Below are 22565 nucleotides of genomic sequence, written 5' to 3'. Positions count from 1 at the left end.
ATGGGTGTGACAGTGCAGCTCCCCGATGCCATGATGCAAGGTGGGGGAGGGTGCCTGCACAGCCCATAGCAGAACTTAGGGGCTGGGTGCCAACATGTGAGCGGACTACCAACCCCGCACCCACTATATTGAGCTGGTGGGACCCCTCCCCCGAGGCTGTGGATGTGGGAGTCTCACTCCTGCTCAGGGCACTTTGGTAGTCGGGGTCCCTGAGGACCCTGCCTCTTCTGACGTTTGTTCTGCTTGAGATGCCCCATCTTCAGCCCCACATGGTGCAACTGCCCTGAGACTCTGCTGTGAGGTGAGAATCTGAGAAGAGCCTAGGCTTCCAGTGGGAGGGTGGGCAGAACAGACCTGTCTCTCACGGGTAGATACACCAGGGGGAAGGTGAGTGCTGTGTCCCTGTCCTCACGGGCCTCAGCTGCAGGCGATGGCACTGAGCCTCTATTTATGTCCAGAGGCCCTCCAGGCGTGCGCTGGGCTGCCATGGCAACGGAGACATGCCTCCAGCAAAATGGACACTCCCTGAGGGGTGGGAGCAGCGGGCTCTGAAAGCCATGGCAACCTCTTTCCCAGTCCTGGCCAGAGGTGGGCACAGGACAATTGTGACGGTCCCTGAGCAGATCAAGAGCAGCAGCTGTTGCCTTTCCCAAGGTCCCTTCCTGGGCTCCTGACAGGCCAGGACCCAGCTGGGTGCTGGTCTCCTTTGGGTCTCAATCTCCCCATCTAAGAAATGGGAGCCCTCTGGCTACTTGGGCATAACAGAGTGGTGGGCACGGCCGGCTGGCAGGGCGTGGCTGTCCAGGGAGTCTGGCCCTCAGCTGGGAGACTGCCCCACCTGTGTGGCCCACAGCCTGCTTGCTCAAGGCTGAATCCCTGGGCTTGCCCAGACCTAGAGCCCAGGCAGGGGTGGTGGCCCAAAGCCATATCCACTGAGAGGAAGCCCCTAGGCTGCACAGGGATGTCAACTGCCCTTAGTTCCTGCTTCAGGACACCCTCATGACACACTTCTCCAGTGGGAAACACTAAGGGAGGGCCCCCGCGGGAGTGGGGTGGGAAGAAAAGGCCCGCATACTCATGCAACTGGGTCAGGGGCAGACGAGCCCCTGGGGACAAGAGGCTGCACCTATTCAAATGGCAAGTACCTACCCTTTAACTCAGTGACCCTGGCCTGGGGGTAACTCCTGCAAAACACCCATGTGTGGTGCAAAAAGATGCTCCCTCAGCAATGTTGAACAGGGGCGCTGTGATCCCCCCAACCCTGTCTGAGAGAGTTGGCCCCTTTCTCTGCTGGCTAGATCTTGCCCAAAGGGCCTTTCCTTGAGCTGGGCCTCTTTCAGGGAGACCCTTCTCCTTCAGCTCTAGTCCCATCCCAGCCCATTCACTTCGCAAAAACAGCCCTGGTCTCTGAGCCCCAAATCTACTGGGCCCCATCCTCACTGGCCCAGTGTGCTGGACAGCCGGCCAGCCCCTGGGCATGCTCGCCTTCCTGGACACCACTCAATCCTGTCTGGATTCTCCCCAGCAGCTTGGCCTCGGAGCTTGGTCCTGCCTATGCCCCCTCCTGGCTCCACATCAATGGCTTCGGGGACACAGACACCCAGGGCTCCAGCCTGGATCGTTCCTCTGGGTGTGGACCCCTGACCTTCCTCCTGTTCAGCCTCTGCCTCGGGAGAGTCTCAGACAACGCAAACGCAGTGTCAACCCCAGATGGCGCCATCCCAGGTAAAGATCTGCCTGCCAGGGCCCAGAAGGGCCTTACCCCTCCTTCCTGTCACCAAGCCTTACAGCCCACCTTCTCATGTCTCTTGGACCCACCCAGCCCCTGCATGAGCCCATTCACACCACCCAACAGCCAGGGTTCTTTCCAAAAACACAATGAGACCACATTGCCATCCTGCTCCCTCCCTCGCTGAATAAACACCTGGACCCCCACCTACTCTGCTCCTAATCTGCTTGAGTATACTGGGTTCAACATTACTTCCTCTGTCTCTGTTCCACATGGAGCAACCTTTCCAGGTGAGGTCATCTTCCCATTTACAGAAAAGCTAGCTGAGGTGAGGGGACCCCTCAGGTCACACAGTCAGAGCTGGGGTCTAGGCCTGCCAAGGCCCCACCCAACTGTACAAAGGCACCCTACCTGGGCTGGTGGTCAGGGGCTCCCTGTGGGCCCAAGGCTCAGCTACCCCTTGCCCATCTCCCCTGAGCCCCACTGACCCACTGACCACAGGAACAGTCCCTTCCTGGGGTGTACCCACTTCTTTGCCTGCAGCCTGGGGCCTCGGTGTGGGGCAGGCCCTGCACAACAAGCAACAAGGTTAACACGGGCTGGGACAGGCTTACCTGTCTCTGGGCGGCGGCCCCGAGGTGCACCTGACAGAACTTCACAGCCTGCTCCAGCGCGGTCTCCTCATCCACCTGAGCAAGGAAACGCCTGAGGTCAGAGTGCCCAGCTGCTGCAGCTCGCAGGCCAGCTCCTATGAGGAGCCCTCCCACTACTGACCCCCTCAGGAACCAACTCTGCCTGGAAAGTCTGGGCAGTGCACGTCCATCTCCCAGGTCCATCCCCCAGGGCCCATCTGGCCATGCCAAGTTCATTCCTGTGGCCGTATTATTTTGTCCTCAGGGGCTGAGGCTGGCAGGATGCAGGGCCTTTCAGAATCTGAGGTGTGCGTGGTGGGCAGGTCTGCTTTGACCCAGAGACCAAGAGCCAAGGCACAGCGGGGTGAGACAAGGCTGGGGAGGCCACCTTGGCTGAGCAGCAGGCAGGTGGGAGGGAGGTGGGCTGCAGTGCTAGGAGCAGCCAGGCTGGGGCGGACAATGTGTGGAAAGGGCCCACCCTCAGCGGGGAACACAAGGCTTGCTGTTGTGTTTTCCTACTTAATCAGCAACAAAAAACAAATAAAAGTTAATACTGGATGTTGGTGAGGTGGCGATAAGACAGAAACTCTCAAAAGCGGCTCTGCAAATTGCCAGTTTGGGAAGAAACTGCATGTCAGGGTGATCACCTGTTTGAGCCAATTATTACAGTTCTGGGGGTTCTTCCTGTGGAAATCATCTTTAATAGAGCAAAAGTTATGTGCCTACAGCGTTGTTTTTTTTTTAAGAAAGGCAAAATCAGAGGGGCAACAGAGCCTCCTCATACACTCCGGGAGCTGCCGCCACCTTCACCTGACAGCCACAAGATCTCTGAGGAAGTGCCCAGCGCCCCGTCACCACGGTGGGCTCAGGGGGCCTGTCTCCCTGTGCTGGATTTCCTTTGAGGTGGAATATACTTTCTAAAGCTTGTTTTTTGTTTTGTTTTGTTTCTGGTACGTTTTACCCAGTTTTATGGAGATATAATGACAAATAACATTGTAACACATTTAAAGCACATTAACATAACAGGATGTCTTGATGTGCTTATTGTTTTTCTAATATCACACAAATGTTGTAGGAAACCTCAAATGTAGGGAAGTGAACAGCAGGGGTGGGGTGGGAACGACCCCCAGGGGCAGGCCCTGGCACACCTGGGCAGACTGGGCATGGTCTCCATGGCAACAGAACCAGACCCGCCCTGTGACCACCAACCTGCTTGATGAGCATGTAGGTCTCAGACATGATCCTCTCGATGCGGCCCAGGTCATAGGCCATGCCCTTCTGGCCCTGCTGCCACACGCGGTAGGCGTCCAGCAGGAGCGTCTTGCCCGACTCCGTGTCCTCCAGGAGTTTCCTCTTGCGGCTGGGCCGTGGGGGTGGCTCCTCGGGGTGGCCGCCGGCCCTGGCCGTGGTGGTGGTGGTAGCTACAGTAGTGGCGGTGGCAAGGGCTGGCTGGGCCGCTGTGAGCGGGCTGGGCTGCTGCCGGGCGCTGATGCTCAGCTCCTCCAGGGACAGCTCGGTGGGCCGGCTCTCAGGAGCCCGGTCCCGAGGAGGGCGGCCTGGCGGCAGGGGCGGCACCCGCTCTGAGTCCGAGCGGCGGGCAGCAGCCTCACCGGTGTCCATGGGCTCGGTGGGCCCCGCCCGGGGGCTCTCCTTGCCCTTTCGCTCCCCAGCCTGGTCTGCACTGTCTCCTGCATCCATGACCACAGGACGGTGGTTGAGGGGACACGCTTTGCCCCCTGGCTCGGCCCCTGGCCCTGAGCCATCAGCCAGAGGGGGCTTCTTTGGGTGGGGGAGGCCCTCCTGGCCATCCTCAGGGCTGGCCTTGTGGGAGACGTCGGTAGTCATCCTGGCTCCAGGAAGGCCACAGGCCTTGGGCCCTCGGTGTTCTGACCCCTACAAGAAAAACGAAGGTAAAAGACTCCATGTCTGGTGTCTCCACAAAAAAAAGCACCCCTGGGCACCAGATGTGACAGACCCTCCCAGGCCTCTCCCATCCAAGGCCACTCTGGCTCTGCCCATCTGCTTGCGGGCCAGGAGTCCTGCCTGAGGAAGGCCCTCCCTGCTCTGTACCTCCGGCCTTGAGAGGGACCGACGGGGCTCTGGAGGTGGCACTGCTGCAGAAAAAGAGGCCTGGCAGGGCCAGGACGGCCTTCCTTTCAAAGTGAGCCTCAGGGCAGCCCTGGCTGGGCAACTGACGGGAAGGTGACCTGCCCGGCTTGCTGCAGAGCTGAGGCCTCCTATCCTGGGCTCTCACGTGCCCCCAGTGCACAGAGGCCAGGGTGACGGTCACAGGGGGCACTGCAGGCAGACTGCTCTGGCTCAGGTCCCAAAGGCCCCACCTGCTAAGCCGAAGACCTAACCTTCTGGGCCTCAGGGTGTTCATCTGTGAAATGGAGCAAGGACTGCGCCTGCCTTGGAGGGTGAGAAGGGCCTCATTTAGCCTGTGGGAAGCCAGCTGGGTGAGGGCGAGGGGATGGCCAGCTTCATTACAGCTGCTGTTACCCGAGCTTACCTGGCTGCGACAGGTAGCCCTGGGTGGGAGCACCTGGGGAATGTATTACCATCCTCACTGACCACAAGTTTGCCGAGTGCGTCAGCACCTTGTTCAGTGTCTGTGCGCTCATTACTGCAGTTGACCTTCCCCACTGGGGAGGCAGGTGGGGACCAGGCGACCTGCCTAAGGGCACCGGTGTGTGAGTGGCGGGACTGGGGCCCCCCCAGGAGAGGAGGGGGCTGCGGGCAGCGTACCTCCGCGAGCTCGCTCAGTGTGTCCTCCAGCACCTTCACAGTGAGGATGAAGGCCCGCTGTGCCAGGACCTGGCGATCAGCATCTCGCAGATACTTCCTGCAGGCACACAGGGATGGCCAGAGAGGACAGCAGAGCGTCAGGGCCACACAGCACTGCTGGAGGGTGGTCCGAGCCCCTCCTTGTCCCGAGAACACCTCCTGATCCCTCAGTGTCCCCCCTTCCCATTGGCTTGGGATCTGCTCCCCAGAAGCCTCCCCCAGACATAGGGTGGGCAGGGCCAGGCTCAGTGAGAGCCGGGCGCCTCTGGCTTCTCTCCCACAAGCCTGTCTCCGGTGTTCCCCAGGCCCCAGCTAAAGGCCTCTCCCCAGCTCCTGGCCTGGGGCAGGTGAATGAGGCAGCGGGGAGGGGAAGCACTGCAGGCATGGAGGGAGGACAGCTGCCGGTCCAGCTGGCAGCGTGAGGATTCACGGTTGGGCTAGACCTTATCTGAGCTGCATCTCTGCTGGGATTCCCCCACGCACCCTGCAAGTGACAGCTGTAGGGGATGTCCCTCAGTTCTTTCTGCCCCACCCCTCCTGGCAGAGAGATCCCTGGTTACCTTTGAGGCCCAGGCCTTCCTGTTATTACTGGCTTTCACCTGGGGTACCCCAGCTATCATCTGGACACCTGTTTCCCCAGGACGTGAGAGCCCCAAGTTGGGGAGAAGCAGGAGAGGAAAGACTGCGTTGTCTAGTCTCAATGAGGAAATCAAATCCAGTGGGTCCAGAGCCTGTGTTCGCCCTAGGTGTCCAGGGCAGGGGTGGTGCTGTTTGGTTTCTAGACTCTGGATCAGAGAGGCCCCTGAGGAGAAGGGCTGGTCTGGGTTCCCCGACCAATGTAGAGACACCCTGGTGGACAGGGCCAAGGGGCTCCTGCCAGCGCGTGTGCTGCACTCACTTGCCCTGGTCCGGGGTCCGCTGCAGCATGGAGGACACCTTCAGCAGGGTGCTGTGGTCCCGGAGCTGGGCCAGCACCTTGAGCAGCAGCACGATGGAGCGGTTCATGTGCCAGGCGAAGCTGCCTGGCCGGTCGATCTCGTCCACAGGGATCCGCCAGATGCCCTGTGGGATGCCCAGGGTGGGCGTGTGAGGAAGGCTGCTGCAACCGGAGCTGCCATGGAGCTCAGAGGGGACTCTGGTCAATCAAGGGCGACCTGGACCCATATCAATGTCCCAAGGAGGATGGGAGGGTGGCCACTCCCACTGCTTCCCACCATAAATGGCAAGAAAAGATAAATGCGCTACTGTGCACCATCCTCTTTTGAAACTGCATGCCACACGTTTACTGGATCCACCCCCTACAGGAAGCAAGCAGATGGCGCCTGATCAAATGCAACCACTGGGAGAAGCCCAGTGCCTAAGGTTTGCACAGATGTGGATTCAGCAATGGGACAACTCCTAGAGGTGAACTCAGGGTCAAATGGTGGCCTCCGTGAACTTTTGGCAGCTGTTGCTGGCGAGATAGGCTCAGGTGTGGTACCTCACCCCAACACATGCACTCCCTCCAGCAGTGTCTAGAAAATCTAGGTTTTGGCCAAAAATGACCAGCGGCTTCTAGGATGCCCAGTTCCTACCAACCTGCCTTTGTCCAAAGTTTGGAGCCTCCCCACCTCCCTCCGCCAATCTTAACCCACTGCTGCACCTGGCACCCTGCCCTTTGGTCTGGTTCCCTGCAGTGTCCCCACAACCAGCACGGCGTCTGACACCCACTCAGATCTGGTCAAAGTGTGAAGGGAAGATGACCCAGGGAGTGAATGCAAGTGAACAGGAGCGCACGCCTTCTGAGCAGACTGAAGGTTGTGGTGCCTGGACATGAGGCGTCCTGTCTCTGGGGCAGGGCCTCGGGGCCTGGACGGAGCTGGCAGGTGCCCAGGTAGATTCCTGTGACCAACAGCCTAGAGAAACCCCTGCCCAGAACGGACCACACTGTGAGCAACTCCTCCCCACCCCTTCCTCCTGGTCTGTATGGGGCCCACAGCAGGGTGTCTGGGCGGCGGTACCCCACCCCCCCCACCCCCACCCCCCCGCCTTGTTCCCTGGATGCTTGCTTCCTGTAGGGGTGGATCCAGTAATCCTGATGCTCAGTTCACAACACCCACCCTGCCAGCAGTCTTGGGAGGAAAGCAAGGGCATCTCTCAACCTGAGCCTTTCCGGCAAGAGGATTTTAAACCCTTAGCTGAGTCCCCGCAGCCTGCACAGTGGGTCACACTGGACATGGAAGACTGGGGGGCTGGTGGAGCTGGCAGCCACTCTGCATCCCTGGTAGTTCCAGACAAGGCACCAGCTGCACCCCCGCCCCCCGCCCCAATCTGTTCAAAACAAGGGGGCTGAGGCCAGCCTAGCTCAGGGCACTAACACCAGTGCTGCTTCTTCCTACTCAGCAGACAGGGCTTTCTGCAGCAGCTCAGGGAAAGATGCCACTTGAGAGGATGAGAGATGGCTTTAAGCAGCTGTCCCCGCCAGGGTGGCCCTGGCACCCCACCCCTAGGTTTGACAGCAGTGTTCGGAAAAGTGCCATTTCTGACACCCACCACACCCAGCAGTAAGGGATGGGACCTTCTGAGGCCCTGCGGACCTCACCGTGGTCCTCACCACAGCCTCGCACAGTGGTGCCGGGGAGGGAGAGCTCAGGGAAAGTTCTTCAGGGTCACACAGCACAAGAGGCAGCCCCAGGGTTGGTCTGTCGCCACCCACCAAAGACAAGGAGAATGAGCTCAGCAGGAAGCCTGCACCACTGGCCGCTGGGTTCCTCTCTGCACCTTAAGTGGGGGATAAGCTGGAAGCTTTGCCCAGACACGTCGAGACACCACAGGCGTGTGCCAGAGCTGGCCCAGGGCCACAGCCGTCAGGGATCCCGGTGTGACCCCACCGCTCCTGGATCTCACTCCTCCTCGGACACAGACGGGTGCACTCTGCTCTAACCCATCAACCACGGGGTCCACATGACCCTGGAATTCACTGAATTCCTCCCCACCCCTCCCTTCAGAGCCTCTGAAGACAAAGGACAGGTGGAGATCACTTTTTCTGGTGCCCTGACGCGGGGTCAGGTCTCTCCCAGCTGTCCTTATGAGCTGCTGGGGTGGAGGGTCCCTGCCCTTCTTGGGGGAGCTATTAGGGAGGATGGACAAAGGATCATATTTGTCCTTCAAAATCGTTTAGGGGTAGGTGTGTGAGGAGACGGGTGCTGAATTTTCTGGGCCCTCCCCTGGGAAGTGGCCCTGTTCCTCCTATGTCAACCCTGCCGCCCATGCCAGTGGAGCCAGGGCACAGGCTGGGGGAGGGGAGGAGGCCTGAAAACCAGCCTGCCAGTCAGTTGGGGTCAGCCTGGCTGAGGGGTGGGCATAGGCAGGTGTCATGGGGGCCTCAGGTATGGTACCAATGCCTTGGGAATCCCCTGGGCCCAATGCCTGTTCCCCATACCTTTAAGGTGGTTGCCCACCTTGGGCTGCCCATCTGGAACGCTTACCACCTCTAGACGTGGCCAGTTTCATCTTTGGTTAATTACGAGGAAAGGTTTCTTTTTCACACTGTGCTGGGACTCCAGAGTTGTCCGCAGGCTCCGGCCCCTCCCGGCACCCAAGCCTGCACCTCACTCCCCTATCATCCCTGCCCCAGGCCGCGCCTCATCTTGCCTCTTCCTTCCCCTCTCGTCTCCCGAATCCATCCACCCAGCCTGGGCCAGGGCAAGCTTGGAAAAGAATAACGTGGCTTCATGGCTCCCTCCTTGCAACCTCAGACAACGCCTCTCTTCACCCACCTCAGCAGCCCTCACACCTCTCCTGCCTCAGCTCCGGGCCCTCAGCACCCCCTCGCACAGCCGCGGATATCATGCTTCTCGCCTTTGCGGCTGCCCTCGTACCTCTGCCCGGCCAGCTTTCCTGCATCCTTGCAGGCCCAGCTGTGACGTCATTCCCTCTCTGAACCCCTCCGGCCTTGTTGCCCTTCTAAGATTCTGCCAGGACCACTCAAGCCAACCCCTCCGCCAGTCAGGGGGTGGGTCTGTGGCTGTGAATGTGTCTTAGATGGGAGCTTCAGTTCCAGGGCCCCAGGGCCCTGACACAAACCTGGCGGAGCAGGCGAGGTGCCCGGCTTAAGAAGGTCTTTCTCCTGGGGAAGGCGAGATCCCCCATCTCAATGCCCGCCCCTCACCTCGGGGATTTCCAAGGTAGGTCGGAGACAATTCTGCTCACAGAGAAACGAATGTTCTTCAGAGCTCTGGGTGTGCACACAAGCCCTACACTGAGGGTGGGTGGTGGAGCAGGTGGCGGCATGCCTCCTTACTGAAAAGCCAGTAACGGCAAGTCACCAACACCCCCGCAGTGAGCACCGTGGTCACTGCGGCTGGCAGGGCCTCGGCTGCGCAGGGGTGCAACGGGCCAGGCTCCTGGTCAAACAAGGGCCAGCTTTACTCTCTCCCCTGAGGAAGGGGGCCAAGAAGGCACTGCCAGGGATAAAACACATTTGGCGCTCTGCAGGCAGGCACAGTGGCCTTAGCAGATGGTGGGGGGCATGGGTAGGGCCCCTGTGGAGAGGGATCCCAAGTACCTGCTCTTGTTCCCAAGTTCTGGAAACAAAGACACACAGCATTTACCTGTTTTTCCCCCCTTTGGGTGTGTGTGTGTGTGTGTGTGTGTGTGTGTGCCAAACTGAGCCAATGAGCATGCTGGAGGGCCCACCATGCCAGCCCTGAAGTGGGCTGGGCTAACCCAGAACTGTGTGGGGCAGCCTGACACTGCCAACCCTACCAGGAATCAGATGGAGGCGGGGGCTGCCATCTGCTCGTTGAAGTCAGGCAATGCCTCAGTTATGACGCTTTCTGGATGCACACTGAAGCGGGTCTGCCTGCCACCTGCTCCCTGTCACACTACGGCACTACGTGCCTGCCTGTCTCATCCTCTGGGATTGCCCTCCTGCCCCTGCCCTCCTTCCTGCCCCCCTTCCTGATTCCCAGGACGCTGCCCGCTAAGAGATTCGGTGGCATCAGAATTATTCAATCACACACATTTCCAAGCACACTTAGCTGGTTGAACCTGCTCACAGTGTAGGTGGGAACCTGAGGCCAGTGACGGTGGTGGCCTGCCGCTGGTCACACTGTTGGAATGCAGCGGAGCCCAGACTGCATGTGGACTCCCTCGTGTCTGGGGCTGGTGGGCCATCTGCCACCACGGCCACTGACCAAGTGCCTGGCTAAACAGTTTCTCCACGGGCCAGGCACATCTTTGGTCAGCACTCTGGGGGTAGGCACAGGGTCCCTATGCCCAGGAGCTAGACTCCTGAGATGCTCTCAGCCAATCCCTGAGGAGGGGCAGGGTCAGGTCGCACCCAGTGAGGTCAGGTCTAGCTTGTATCACATATTTCGGGACCTGGTTTGGGTCCCTCCCTATCAATCCATTTCCTTTCCAGATACATGCACACAGGTGTAACGTAACACCACCGATCTCAGAAAGGACAGAAGACAGAACAAATCAGGCAGCGAGTCCACAGAAAATCAGAAGGGAACCACAAACATAAGCTCTGGGGAGGTTCCTACAGCTGTGAGGCTACCTCCAGGGAGAGCTGGCCTGAGGTCGTGGAGTCACCAGGCAGAGTCACAAGCTGGCAGGGTGGCAAGCAAGCCAATAAGTCTGCCTTCTGCCCAAGCAGGCAGTGCTGGGCTTCTGTGTTTGCAGCCAGAGCCCCAATACCAGCAGCCCCAGGCCAGCTGGGACACATCCCACTCCCCAAACCCCACTCCCTATACTGCCCCTTGGAAAAAGACGACCCTCCCACACAAGGCCTATGGGGAGAGCTAGGAAGCCTCTAAGCAAACGAGGGAGGGAACAGGCATAACCAGGTGGGGCTTACGCTATAGGGAAGCAGCACTGATGCCAGGTGGGGTCTGGGGGGCTACAACTCAGGTCCCCTGGTTCTCCCCCCAGCACCCCTGCCTGGCTGCCCTCTTCCCCCAGGAATCTCCTCTCTCAGCTCCACAGGGACACACTCAATCCCTGGCTGGGAAGACGTCTGCTTGGAGAGCTGCAGGCAGTCAGGGAGTACAGCGGCAGCCTCGGGGCACTTAGAAGCACTGGGACGGTGCTCAAAGCTCTGCCCGTGTGCCAAGCATCTCATTCGGAGCATCTCAGCCGACCCCTCAAGCCATCAGAGTGGTTCCGGGCTTCTGGCTGGCCGATGAGGTCACTGAGACAGACTATAACCACCTGAATAATTCATGGAGCCCCAGACTCTGACACAAGTTACCAAACACTCCCTGCCCCCTTGCGTCTCAGGCATCCTCCCACTGCTCTTGAGGAAACAGCTGCAGGAGCTGAGCCTCCAGTGGGGCTGGCCCACCACAGTGGAGGGCCCTTGGAGACTTTCCTGGAGTAGCCGAGAGCTGGGTTGGTGGAGGGGGTGGGTGCTGCTGGCCAGCCTGCGCTCTTGTCCACAAATACACTGCCCATTTACAAGAGGCGATGGAAAGCAGGGCAGGGCCAGTGCCTGGGCAGGAGGGCTATGAGGCTGGTCTCCGGTCACCACAGTTTTGGCAGGTGCACCCCAAGGAGGTGATGGACAGCAAGCAGATGCCCCATGACATGGAGCACTGCTCCTGGCGGCCAGGCCAAGGCCATGCTCAGGCCCACAGCTCATGCTGTTTCTCAAATAGTGTGGTCTGGGGGGAGGCTTCTTCATGCAGGGGCGGGGGCCGCCTCTCCCCAGATTCCTGATCTGCTGGCCAATCTACACCTCCCTGCCTCAGTGTGGGCCAGAAGGCCCCATCCATCCACACTCTTGGACCCCCAGACCCCTGCACGCCACTGGGGCTGCGGGCACAGCCTCTTTACCAAGCCCAGGGCCAACACAAAGCTTGGAAGCCGGACGCCACAGATCCAGACACAGTTCTAGTTCTCGCAGTAAACCCACCGTCCCCTGCGGAGCCACTGCTCAGACCGTTCTCAACTGACACTCCATGGTAATCCCAGGACTCCGAGCCCCACCTATCACCTTTGTGGACCCCATCTTTCAGTCATAGCTCCTGGGCACAGAGGGGCCCCCCCCAAGAAAACAAGTGGCCTGGAATGCCAGAGCAGGAAAGAAGGTGGGCAAGCGGTGTGGCCCCGTTGGGCTCTGCTCTGTCTGGGCCACACTCAGACCCAGGGCACGGGCTTGTCGCAATGACAAGGCTCAGACCGTGGGGACTGGATGGGGACTCACACTCATCCCAGCCCACCTGGCAGGGACAGTCCGAGTGTGTAACCAACCCACCCCTCATTTTCCAGAGCAGGAAACTGAGTTTAGACGACCTGCCCAAGGCTGTCCAGTAATGCTGGGGTCGGGCTAGGACACGGGGGCCAGACTCCCCCTCCTGGGGTCTCTCCCTGTGCCCTCCCTGCAATCTGTTATTTACAGACATAGAAACAGAGGCACAGAGAACTGGACAGTAACACCAAATCACCTCAGTTTTGAGCCAGTGCCTTTGAAGACCCGACGACACCCTTGCAGGGGCAGGCTAAGACCGGAATGCTAGCCCACAGAGAGATGAGAACGACCTCTGCCAGCACTTAAGTGCCTCAGAAGCTTCAGAATCAAGTCCCTTAGGCCTTGTTGTGGAATAGCCTCTAGCCTCCATCTTTTGAGACTCTACTAGGCTCTTCCTGCTGTCCTGTTGCTATACCCACAGACACGGGTGGGGCCGCCTCTGCTGTTCGTGGGGCCATGTCCAGCTGGGGCACCAGGCAAGGCTCAGGCAGGTGGGCAAAGGAGTAGCCACACCTGGGAGCAGCCAGCAAGGCCTCCAAGGGGCCAGGCCTGGCTGCCTCATAGAGGAACTAGGAGGGAGACAGTGAGGAACCAACAGCAGTCTGAAGAAACCCGGGGTGCTTGGCTTGACCAGGCAGCAGGTCGGCAGCTGGCAGGGGGTGGTCTGCCCCACACAGTGGACTCTCCTCTCCAGCTCACCCCAGGCTGACCAATCCAGAGGGACCTGTGTCTGCTTGGGGCCTTCTGCCCACAGGCTGGTTCCACAGCTGACTCTGCTCTTGAGGTGAGCAACCAGTGCCAAGGGCCTGAATCCAGGCCTGCCCTGCCATGGTCCCCGGGACTCTGAACTGCCCAGGGATGGGTGGGTGGGCAGGAGGGGCTTTGTCTGTCTTGCTCACCAGCACCTCGGCCCCCGGAACAAAGCCTGGCCTCTTGGTGAGACGAGATGAAGTCTCAAGGAGCTCCTGCAGCTCCCCAACCCAGCGGGGGGAAGGGAAGGGAAGGGAAATCCACCCACATGAGAGTCAGACCAGGGAGAGAGGGAGGCAGGCCTATTGCGCCTGCCTGTGGACCCTCCAGATAAGGGATGTTTCAGGTCAAAGCCATAAACCTTGGTCTCCAACTCTACTCGACCTCAGCGCAGCTCCAGGCAACTCAGAGTAAGTCCCCAGTGTGGCATCTGAGTTGAGGCTGCTCTGAGCAGCCTCTGAGGAGTTTATGTCCAGAATGAGTCCTCTTTGGCTGCCAAGGAGGACCAACTCAGGCGTGCTCTGGAGTGGGCCCTGGATCCCCCAGGGTAGGTCAGCCTGGCAACTTTGCAGAAAGCCAAGTGCACACCAGGAACCGGGCGTCACGTGGATGGGTCAGGCACGTCCCTCCTCCCAACAGGGGTCCCTACCAGTGGGACAGAGACACACACATGGTTGCCATCCAGGGTGAAGGTATGAAAGAGCTAAGTACAAGGGGGAATGGGCCAAGAGAGGAAGGACTTTGGGGAGGGGTAATCAGGGGAAGCCAGAGAGAAGCCAGGAAGGAGGAGGAGCCAGAAGAGAAGGAGGGGAGCCTCTGCCAAGTGGGCAAGACATGGGCAGCCCCCTAGGGTCGGCTTGGTCACCTGGGTGTCCTGAGCAAAAGGAACAAAGGAGCATGTAATTTTTATCTTAATGTTTAACTCAGTAAATACAGTGCATGTATTTTTCTGCATCAAAAACTCTCCATCATTTAAAAGGACAATGGCGTATTACCCTAAGGTATCCCCTAACTCATCCAGTCCCTTACTGGTGGACATCTAGGTCTGAGTCTTCAGGTTTATTATGAAGAATGTCGGCTGAACAGCCTTCTCCACACAGCTTTTCTCCCTCTCCTCTGGATGGATCCCAGAGGGGACCAAGCAGGTGGGCAGGCAGCAGTATGTGTGCTCCTGGGCTGGGCCTGGGCCTTCTATCTTCCTGGCCCTCCCAGCCCCCGGTGTCATGGTACGACAGGTAAGCAAGGCTTCCTGGCAACTCAGCTCCAACACCCTTGCTCACAGAGAACACAGTGCTTTGAGCACCCGAGGGAGAGCCTATTCCCCCACCTCAGCAGAGGGATTCCTGCAGCCCCTCCTTGACATGAGTACAGTGGTGACTCAGCTCCAAACAGGCAAGGGCAGGAGCCTGCTGGCATCCCATTCTCAGAAGCAGCAGGCGTGGGGCTGTAGGATCAGGCTGCTGTGAGCTGAGGACCAGCTGCCACGCGGGCAGCTGGCACTGGAGAGAGTGAGGGAGCCCCTCAGCAGGGAGGGGTGCTGCGCTAGCAGGTTAGGAGCCTCCCTCCCTCTGAGAAGCACAAAAACTTTCTGTTGTTTCTAGGACAGCCAACAATGGGACGGCATCTGGGCTGTAGGCCCTGAGGTCAGAAACAGCCTTGGAGAAAATATCAGCATCCTCCATAGTCTTGGGGAGACACCTGCCACCTGCAAACACACATGAACCTCCCAAACAGCAACACCACTTGGAGAGGGGCAGGAGAGGGTGTGTCGGGCTGCACTTGGTGCCTGTGAGTCCCCAGAGCCAACAGTACTCGCAGGGTGCCTGCCCAGTTTCTCTGCCACATGATTTCACTTACACCTAGCTGGGAGACTCGTTCCAGGGCATACAGCCAGAAGGAAGCTGAGCCTATAGCAGAACTCAGCCTACCTGGCTCTTCCCACTCCATCCTGCTTGCCCCCAAGTAAGGAAAGCATCACAGATAGAGCCGGAAGGCAGGGCAGACCCTCTCCAACTGCTGGCCCAGATGGCTCCATCTCCTTCAGGAATCCTGAGGGCTCAGGGGCCAGGGCTGTTTCCAGGTGTCAGCTCCCCATCTTCCTGATGTCCTGAGGAGCTAAGGGCCCTGCCCCTCCCACAGCACTCAGAGCCACGGACCTGCTCCAGGCCTAAGGTTGGGGGTGCTACCAAGGGCAGGCTAGGTTGAACACCCCTGGGGGCAGGAAGTACTGCAGCTTCCACTGCAAACCCCTCAGGGCCTACCTCTCTGGCCTCAGGGTTGTACAGAGACCGCCAGGGGCGCCATTGCCCTCCCCCCACCAGCGGTCCTTGCTGGGCTGCTGAGGGCAAGGGATTCCCTGCTCCATCCATCCACAGGTAACGAGTCCCCAGCGCGGGCAAGGGATGGGGAAGCCTGCAATTTGCCTGCAGTCGGCGCCGCCGTTTCCAGCCTCTTCTGCCAAATGAGACGTCGCACACTGGGTCCCCAGAACTGCCAGGCTGTCCCTCCCCTCCCCCTCCTGGGGAAAAGCTGAAACGACAAACGACTAAGTGCGTGGGGTGGGGGGGAAGCCTGGCTGGCAACTCCTCTGCGGCCCCACCTGCGCGTGCCGCACCCCGCCCTGCGCCCCGGCCCCGCGTCCCTCTACCCCCTCCCTCCCACTCTGGCGCGGGCAACGTCCTGGCCCAGCCAGGGCTAAGAGCAGGCCAGGCGCCCGCAAAGCTCTGGCACCATCTTCCCGCCCCCGCACAGAGCTATTTATAGCTGGGGAAGCACCGTGCTGGGCGCCGCTGCCCACCCGGCGGGTCCGCTCACCATCCCCGGGAGCGCCCCGCGCAGCTCCTCCTCGCGCCGCCCGCAACGAAGTTGCTCGGGCCAGAGGCCCCGCGAGCAGCTTTCGCTTTCGCGCGGCGCAGCGCACACCCCCGCGCGCCTGCTCGCGGCCCCGGGCTGGGTCGGGCTGGGCTCGCCCTGGGCTCGCTCCGCGGCTTCTCCCCCCAGCGGCGCGGGCGTGTGCGGCTCTGCCGGTGCCCGCCACCCGCCCCCGCGCGCTGCCGCCCGGCCTGCCCTGCCGCCCACCCCGCCCTGCCGCCCACCTGACGCTGAGCAGGGCGCCGGCCGGGGGCACGGGGAGCAGCGGCCCGCCGCCGGCCGACTTCCTCCGCAGCGGCGCCCGGGAAACCACGGCCCGCGGGCTTCCTGCTGAGCCTGGCGGGCCGGGGGGCCGGCGCGGGGGGCGGCCGCCCGGACCGACCCAGGGAAGAATGAGCAAAAGCTCCGGAAAGCAAGAGCCGGGCTGGCAGAGGGTAGAGGCGGTCGCGGCCCAGGCCCCCGCCCCCGGCCCCGGGCAAGTTCCTACCCGCCGGCTCCGCCGTGGCATCTGTGCAGCGGAGCTAGCGCGGGCGCCGGGCCATGGCCGCGGAGGCTCGCTCGCTGCGGGCCGGGGCGGGGCGGGCAAAGCCGGACGGGGCGCGGGTGCTCGTTTGCTCAGCCTGGAAGCGGGCCCAACAGCACAACTGACTTTTGCCGGCCAATCCTCGCGGGCTCCGTGGCCCGGCCGCCCGCGCAGCGGTAGTGGGCTGCTGACCCGCCGGGGCTGGACACAACTGTGTAGGGGCGGCCAGAAGTGCGGAGGGCAGGGCTGGAAGCGGCCAACCACGCGCTGGCTGGGGCAGCCCTCATCCTGCACGCGGTTAGTTTTGTGAATGGCGCCCCCTGGAGTTGTGCCACGAGGGCCCTGTGTAGGGCAGAGGTGTGAGAGACACGCAGCCACACCGAGCTGTCCTTGCTGATCCACTGGGGCAGTGGGAGCTGGAGTGAAGACTTTTCTAGTAACATCCTCAAGGGGGAGGGCGGAGCAGAGATGCCATGTCAGTCCCCAATGGGCTTTATAGCCGGAAGGGGCCTCATTTTCCAGCTGGGCTGTGAGGTGCTGCAAGGAGAAGGCAATGGCCAAGGGGTGGGAATGGCGGGGCTGGGCAGGAGCCAGGTAGGCTCAGGATTCCCCCTTCAGCCTCTGCATTCCAAGAACAGCAGCAGCACCCCTCCCTTTCCACACAGGGCAGTTTTGCAGAGCGCTGGAAGGGCTGCTAACCCCCACATTTAGTCTGCTGATGCCTGGAAGGGGGTACTGTTCCCATTCCACACATGAGGAATGGGCTCAGGAGGGAAGAGCTTCACTGAAGAGCATACCACCAATCCCCCAGCACCCACAGCTGCAGCGTGTGCACAGGACCTTCCGCCCCAATTTCCTCTGGGGCAGGCTGCCCCAGGACTGCCCACCAACTCTTGGTTGCTCCTCCCGTCCCAGTTCAGGAAAGGCCAAGCAAAGGCAGGGACAGGGCTGGATGGAGAGATGCTGCCCCAAGCCTTGGCCTGGCACCAAGCCCCCACGTAAGTTTCTCTCTCACTGCCTCAGCAGCACGAGCTCCTTGCTCCATGTTCCCGCTCCACACACCCAGAGAGGCCTCGGCTCTACCTGGCCCCTATCCTGGTGACACTTGTCCTGGTGACATTTCCCCAGGATGGCTAGTTTCCACCTGTGTATACCCAGGCTCCTGCCCACTATTGTTCCCAGGTTTGCCACATGCCCCTGCCAGGTGCCCCTAGTCCAAATCACCCCAAGTCAAACCTACCCCTTCAGCCAGGTCGTGATGTCGAACTCTACCCTCTGCCCTCCCTCCTTCCAGGGGTACAGAGGCAGTGTCTCAGCACCCCCTAGAGGATTACTGCTCCCTGCCAAGCACAGGAAGAGCCAGGCCTGGGCTGAGAGGTCGCTCACCTGCAGGAGAAAAGCATGAGTACAAGCCACCCCGAGGCTGTGCAAGAAAGACAAGGTGCTGTCAACTGCGTGCTTACTACCGGTTGGGTCTCAAGCAAGGAGTTCTAAGTCTGCATATCACTCAGCTCACAACAGCCCCTCTCCAACTACAATTGTATTGTCAAGACACCCACATGTGGGGACAGGTTCAGAGTGTTGGGCACTGGTTCAGAGGCACACAGCAGGAAGTCCAGTGTGGCCGGGACCCGCCCCCAGGCCTAGACAGCTCTCCAGAGCTGGCTGAACCACTTCTCCTGGCTGGAGCAGACAGGTGACACTTGCGCCTTGCACAGCTCATGACCTCACTTCATACCTTATCCACTTCCTGTAAGATCGAGTCAGACAAAAGGAGGCTGAGAACATGTGCTCATCACACCAAGGCCAGGAAGAAACAGTCTGTGTTTAGCATGTGGTTCTAGACACCAGCCCCCCGTGTCCAGGACGCCCCCGGGTCTGATTGTCGGCAGACCCCAGCTCTCTGCAGCACATGAGCCCTTCCGCACAGTTTTGGTGGAGCAGTGCTCGCATGAGCACACTGAGATCCAGGGTGGGCTGGGGTAGCCCAGGGTCCTGGGTTTGGGCTATTACAGCAGTGGGTGAGGGGAGCTCAGGGGTTCTGTGCAGGGCCCCTGCTGAGCCAAGCGTCTGGGGGACTTCTCTGGGACAAGGTCTGCTCCTGCCAGTCTCTAGCCTCCTCGGCCCTGCACCCCAAGCCCTGTTTGGGCTAGCCCCCTCCAGAGCCCCAAGAAATAGTGCTGTCTCTAGCTGACAGGCCCAGGACAGGGAGGCGAGGATCACCCTCCCTGACCCCTGTGCACACTGGGAGCCCCTAGGAGGTCACGTGAGAGTGCCCTGAAAGTGGAGACTGCTGGGCCTGCCTGCACAGGATCTTTAAAAATTCTTTGTGCCTGAAAGATTCCTGTGCCTCTCCTGGGACTTGACAGCACCCTGTGCAGGAGAGTCCTGTGGATCCTAATTGCCCAAGGAGCACCTGGACCTGCAGGACCCAGGCCTCTGTTGCTGCAGAAGAAACAGCCACTCACCTCAGGGCCACTCCTGAAGGCCTAAGAGGTTGGGGGCTCCTGCAGTGCTCTGACAGCCTCGGGGACCCAGGGGGCCAGGCCGCCCTGACCACACTCAGCCACGGGACAGCAGGAGCCCCAGTGAGCAGGGAGGGGCTGCTCTGGGTCAATCCTGGGCTTGGGGGTGTCCTTGGCCACTGCTCCAGCCTGTCCCTCGAGCATCACTCTTACTCACTGGCCTAGTCACAGTGAGTGCCTGGGGACTCTGAGCCTAGGCACGGCCCTGGGAGGGCGGCTGATGTTATAGGTGGGGCATGGCCCTGGGAGGGCGGCTGATGTTACAGGTGGGTCATGGCCCTGGGCTAAGACTGGCCTGGGCATCTGAAAAGCCCCTCACCCTCGGAGCAGGATGAGCCCCACACTGTCAGGGTGCTCACTACCTCTCCAAGGGACATCTGACTTTCAAGTTCCCAGAGCAAACTTCAACGATCACTTATAAGAAGAAAACAAACGTCCCAAGGATGTCACGTGGTCACCACAGGGGCTTTCCCTGGCAGAACCCTCTCCCAGCCCCAGCTCCAGGACAGGTGGGTCACCACAGAGAGGGGGAAGGTGGAGGCAGGAGCAACAGGTAGTTGTCCCCGAGAGCAACCCCCTCCTTGATCCAGGGCCTTGATGGCTGACCTCTTCCGGATGGTGGAGCTGGGAGCCAGGAGGAGATGGCCAAGGCTGAGTTGGGGAAAGAACGGTCTCTCCTCCTGCCCTCTGCCCAGACACCAGGCTTTCCTTCTTCCCATCACCCTCACCCCAGGCAGCCCTCACTACCCACAGGGCCCTGCTTTCTCTTCTTTTCAATCTCCTCCTCAACCCCAAGGGAGAGGGCCAGCCCTGGGAAGTCCTGACCCTTCATGCCCCAGCTGCTGTTCACCCAGTGTCCCCTGGCAGCCAGCAAGGAGACAGGCCGACCAGGGCTTTACCCATCTCCACGTTGGGAAGCTGGGCAGCCAGCATTCTTCTTGTAACTCCCACCTGCCTGCCCCCGTTTATTCTCCACATCACAGCCATTTCTGAAATGCACACTGCCCGCTGCTCTAAGGATAAAGGCCGGGCCTCCTGTTGCACATGTGCTCCCATGGGTGGCTGCAGAGATGGCAATCCAGGAGCCCAGGGATGGTCTCCAAAGCCAGAAGGAACCAGAGAAAGCAAGACCAGATGACAGTGGCTTTGTCTGTGCGAGTAGCCCCTAGCGGGGGGCAGATGGGGCAAGGAGGGTGAGTGGGGTCAGAGGGCAAGTCTGAACTGTGTCAGGGTGTCCGTGTAAAGTGAGGAGCAGCAGAGAAGGATGAGCATGGCAGATATAGCCACCTGGTGCTGCCTACCCAGTGAAAAAGAAGGCTGCAAGGTTAAGAGGCGTGCGGTGGGCCTGGGTGTGGAACCCAGATTCACGGGGGTGCAAGTGTGCATGTCCCCAAGCCTCTGCTCTGGGGCGGCACCTCCTCCCACTGAGGGGGGCCAGCAGAGAGGGCAGACGGGGCCCTGCTCACGCCTCTCCTGGCCACCTTCTGATCACCCTGACAGCACAGCCCCCTTGAGTGGCCACAGCCCTCCTTGGGAATATGCACTTGGCCTTTGGTTCACACGTCTGGTGAGGGGAAGCACCCCGCAGGCCCCACCCTCAGCAGAGGTGGGCTCTTGGCCTTGTGAAGCCAAGGCCCAGATCCCTTGGAGCTGGGCAGATGCCCACGGTGCTGCCAGCTGAGCTGCCTAGAGGACCACACAGTCTCAGGGGCCCCTGCAGCCATCGCTTCTCAAGACCTGAACCAATACACACCTGTGGGGGGGCCTGGGACAATCAGGGACAACCAACACGTGGAAGGTGAGGGGTGCTTGGTGTGTGCAGGGCTGCATGTGGTCTCTACAGAGAGAGGGTTTGCAGGGGGCATGGGGAAAGGCAGGGCAGAGGAGGGAGGCCAGCAGGCTCCGACACCTCTCAGGCTAAGCTGGGACTCGGGCTGCGATGGGCCCATGACAGCCTCCTCAGAACACGAGGACGCTGACACTGGGCTCCTCTGAGCCCACCCCCATGTCAGGGTTGGAAATGAGAGCCGCCGTCCAGGCTTCTAGAATAGCCCACTCTGCAGGACAGCTGAGCGGCTTCCGCTTCATCTCAGGAGGGGAGCCAGCATCCCAGAAAAGCCAGGTCTGACATGCACATTGAGAAAACTAGGGCAGTGAGTCCATCAATCGCCTGACCCTTGGTCCCTAATGAATGGCCTTGGGGGACTTGGGGTGAGGCTCTGGCTTTTCTGGCTGGGCTGCTAAGTAGCGGGGAGACTGATGGGACTAGACCAGGGTTCAGGCCACTAGTGGCAGCAGGGGCCATGGCCCTGAATGGCTCACACAGGCTCCACAAGCTGTGTGTCAGGTTCCCAAGTAGGCCCACGCCTACCACCTCCTCCTGCCCCATGACAGCCAGTGGGAGAAACTCTTCCACTCTGGTGTATAGCATCAGAAGGGGAACAAACTCATCCAGGCCTGCCCAGCAGAGCAGGGCTCAGTCCCTATCTGCAGAGGTGCCCCCAAACCAGAGGAATAATTCAAAATGTGACCAGACTAGGTGACCCAGACACAGCACCCCTCCCCTCTCTACAGCCATGTGCAGTCTCTCGTATAGCAGTGCGGCCTCCCACCCATGCTGTGAGGAAAAGGGACAAGGCTCGCTCCCCTAGGAGTGGGGTCACCTGTTCAGAGCAGCTTCCACCCCTTCAGGATGCCCCTGCTGGCCCATGGCAGAACTTGGCACAGGTTAACTACAAATGCAGGGCTCTTCCACAAGCCGATCCACAATGAGCGCAGTGAGCATGTGTCTGGTTACTCTGTGGCCAGAACACCCCCCAACACCCAGGCTCCCCTCCAACACCTTCAGGCACAGGATCTTTTTGGGGCCACCCAACACTCTCCCCAATCTCTGTAGCCCTCAGCTCCTTCCCCAGGCCTGCTTTCCACACTATACAACCCACTGCTCTGAGAGGTCCCCACTCCAACTTGGACCCCAAGGGGGCCCTATTGCCAGAGGACAGAGCCAGCCTGCTGACCAAGAATGCAGCCGGCCCTCAGGACAGGCCCAACCCACCATCTCCACCACCGCCTGCTGGAGCCCGGGACAAGCTCCCACCCCACACTGCCTCCATTGGTTCTCCTGACTGGAATGTCTTCTCCCTGGTCTGTCTACAATCTGGCCAGCTTTAAGGTCACTCCAAGCCTCTGGGAATGTTGCTGACCACGTCTCTGCTTCCACTTGCTGAAGCTGGTTAACATCTCTCTCAGTACCCTGAGACTCACGCAATAAATAGTACACTCAGGGTGCCTGGGCCCAGTGCTAGGGGTGGGTGCTCAGGACAGCGGGCTCCCACCCTCGTCTGAGGACTCACACAGCCCTGAGCACGGCTATCTCCAGTCTCCCAGGTGCCGGCTCCTCATCTACAACTCTTGGGGGCCAGCCTTCCATTGCAGAGGCCTCATCTCATTGTGTTTCCCGCCCCCGAGGCAGGGCCAGGTTCATTCCCACCATGAGGTACCTGGAGGAGCC

General features: G+C 60.3%; 1 protein-coding gene across 5 annotated transcripts in view; it reads right to left on the bottom strand.

The window, feature by feature from the left end:
- CABIN1 (calcineurin binding protein 1) overlaps positions 1–22565 on the bottom strand; it is a 146181-nt gene that overhangs the window by 8234 nt on the left and 115382 nt on the right. For all 5 annotated transcript variants that reach the window (XM_074321575.2, XM_019710328.3, XM_074321576.2 and 2 more), the window contains exons 30-33: positions 6047–6210; positions 5110–5206; positions 3571–4254; positions 2344–2418 (exon numbers count right to left, since the gene is read on the bottom strand). In XM_074321575.2, coding sequence (XP_074177676.2) covers positions 2344–2418; positions 3571–4254; positions 5110–5206; positions 6047–6210 — 1020 coding nt within the window. The remainder of the gene's footprint in view (positions 1–2343; positions 2419–3570; positions 4255–5109; positions 5207–6046; positions 6211–22565) is intronic.

Source organism: Rhinolophus sinicus, chromosome 9 (genome assembly GCF_057876585.1).
Source record: "Rhinolophus sinicus isolate RSI-liver-muscle chromosome 9, RSI-T2T, whole genome shotgun sequence".
Lineage (NCBI taxonomy): Eukaryota > Metazoa > Chordata > Mammalia > Chiroptera > Rhinolophidae > Rhinolophus > Rhinolophus sinicus.
This window is presented reverse-complemented; position numbering and strand designations above follow the sequence as displayed.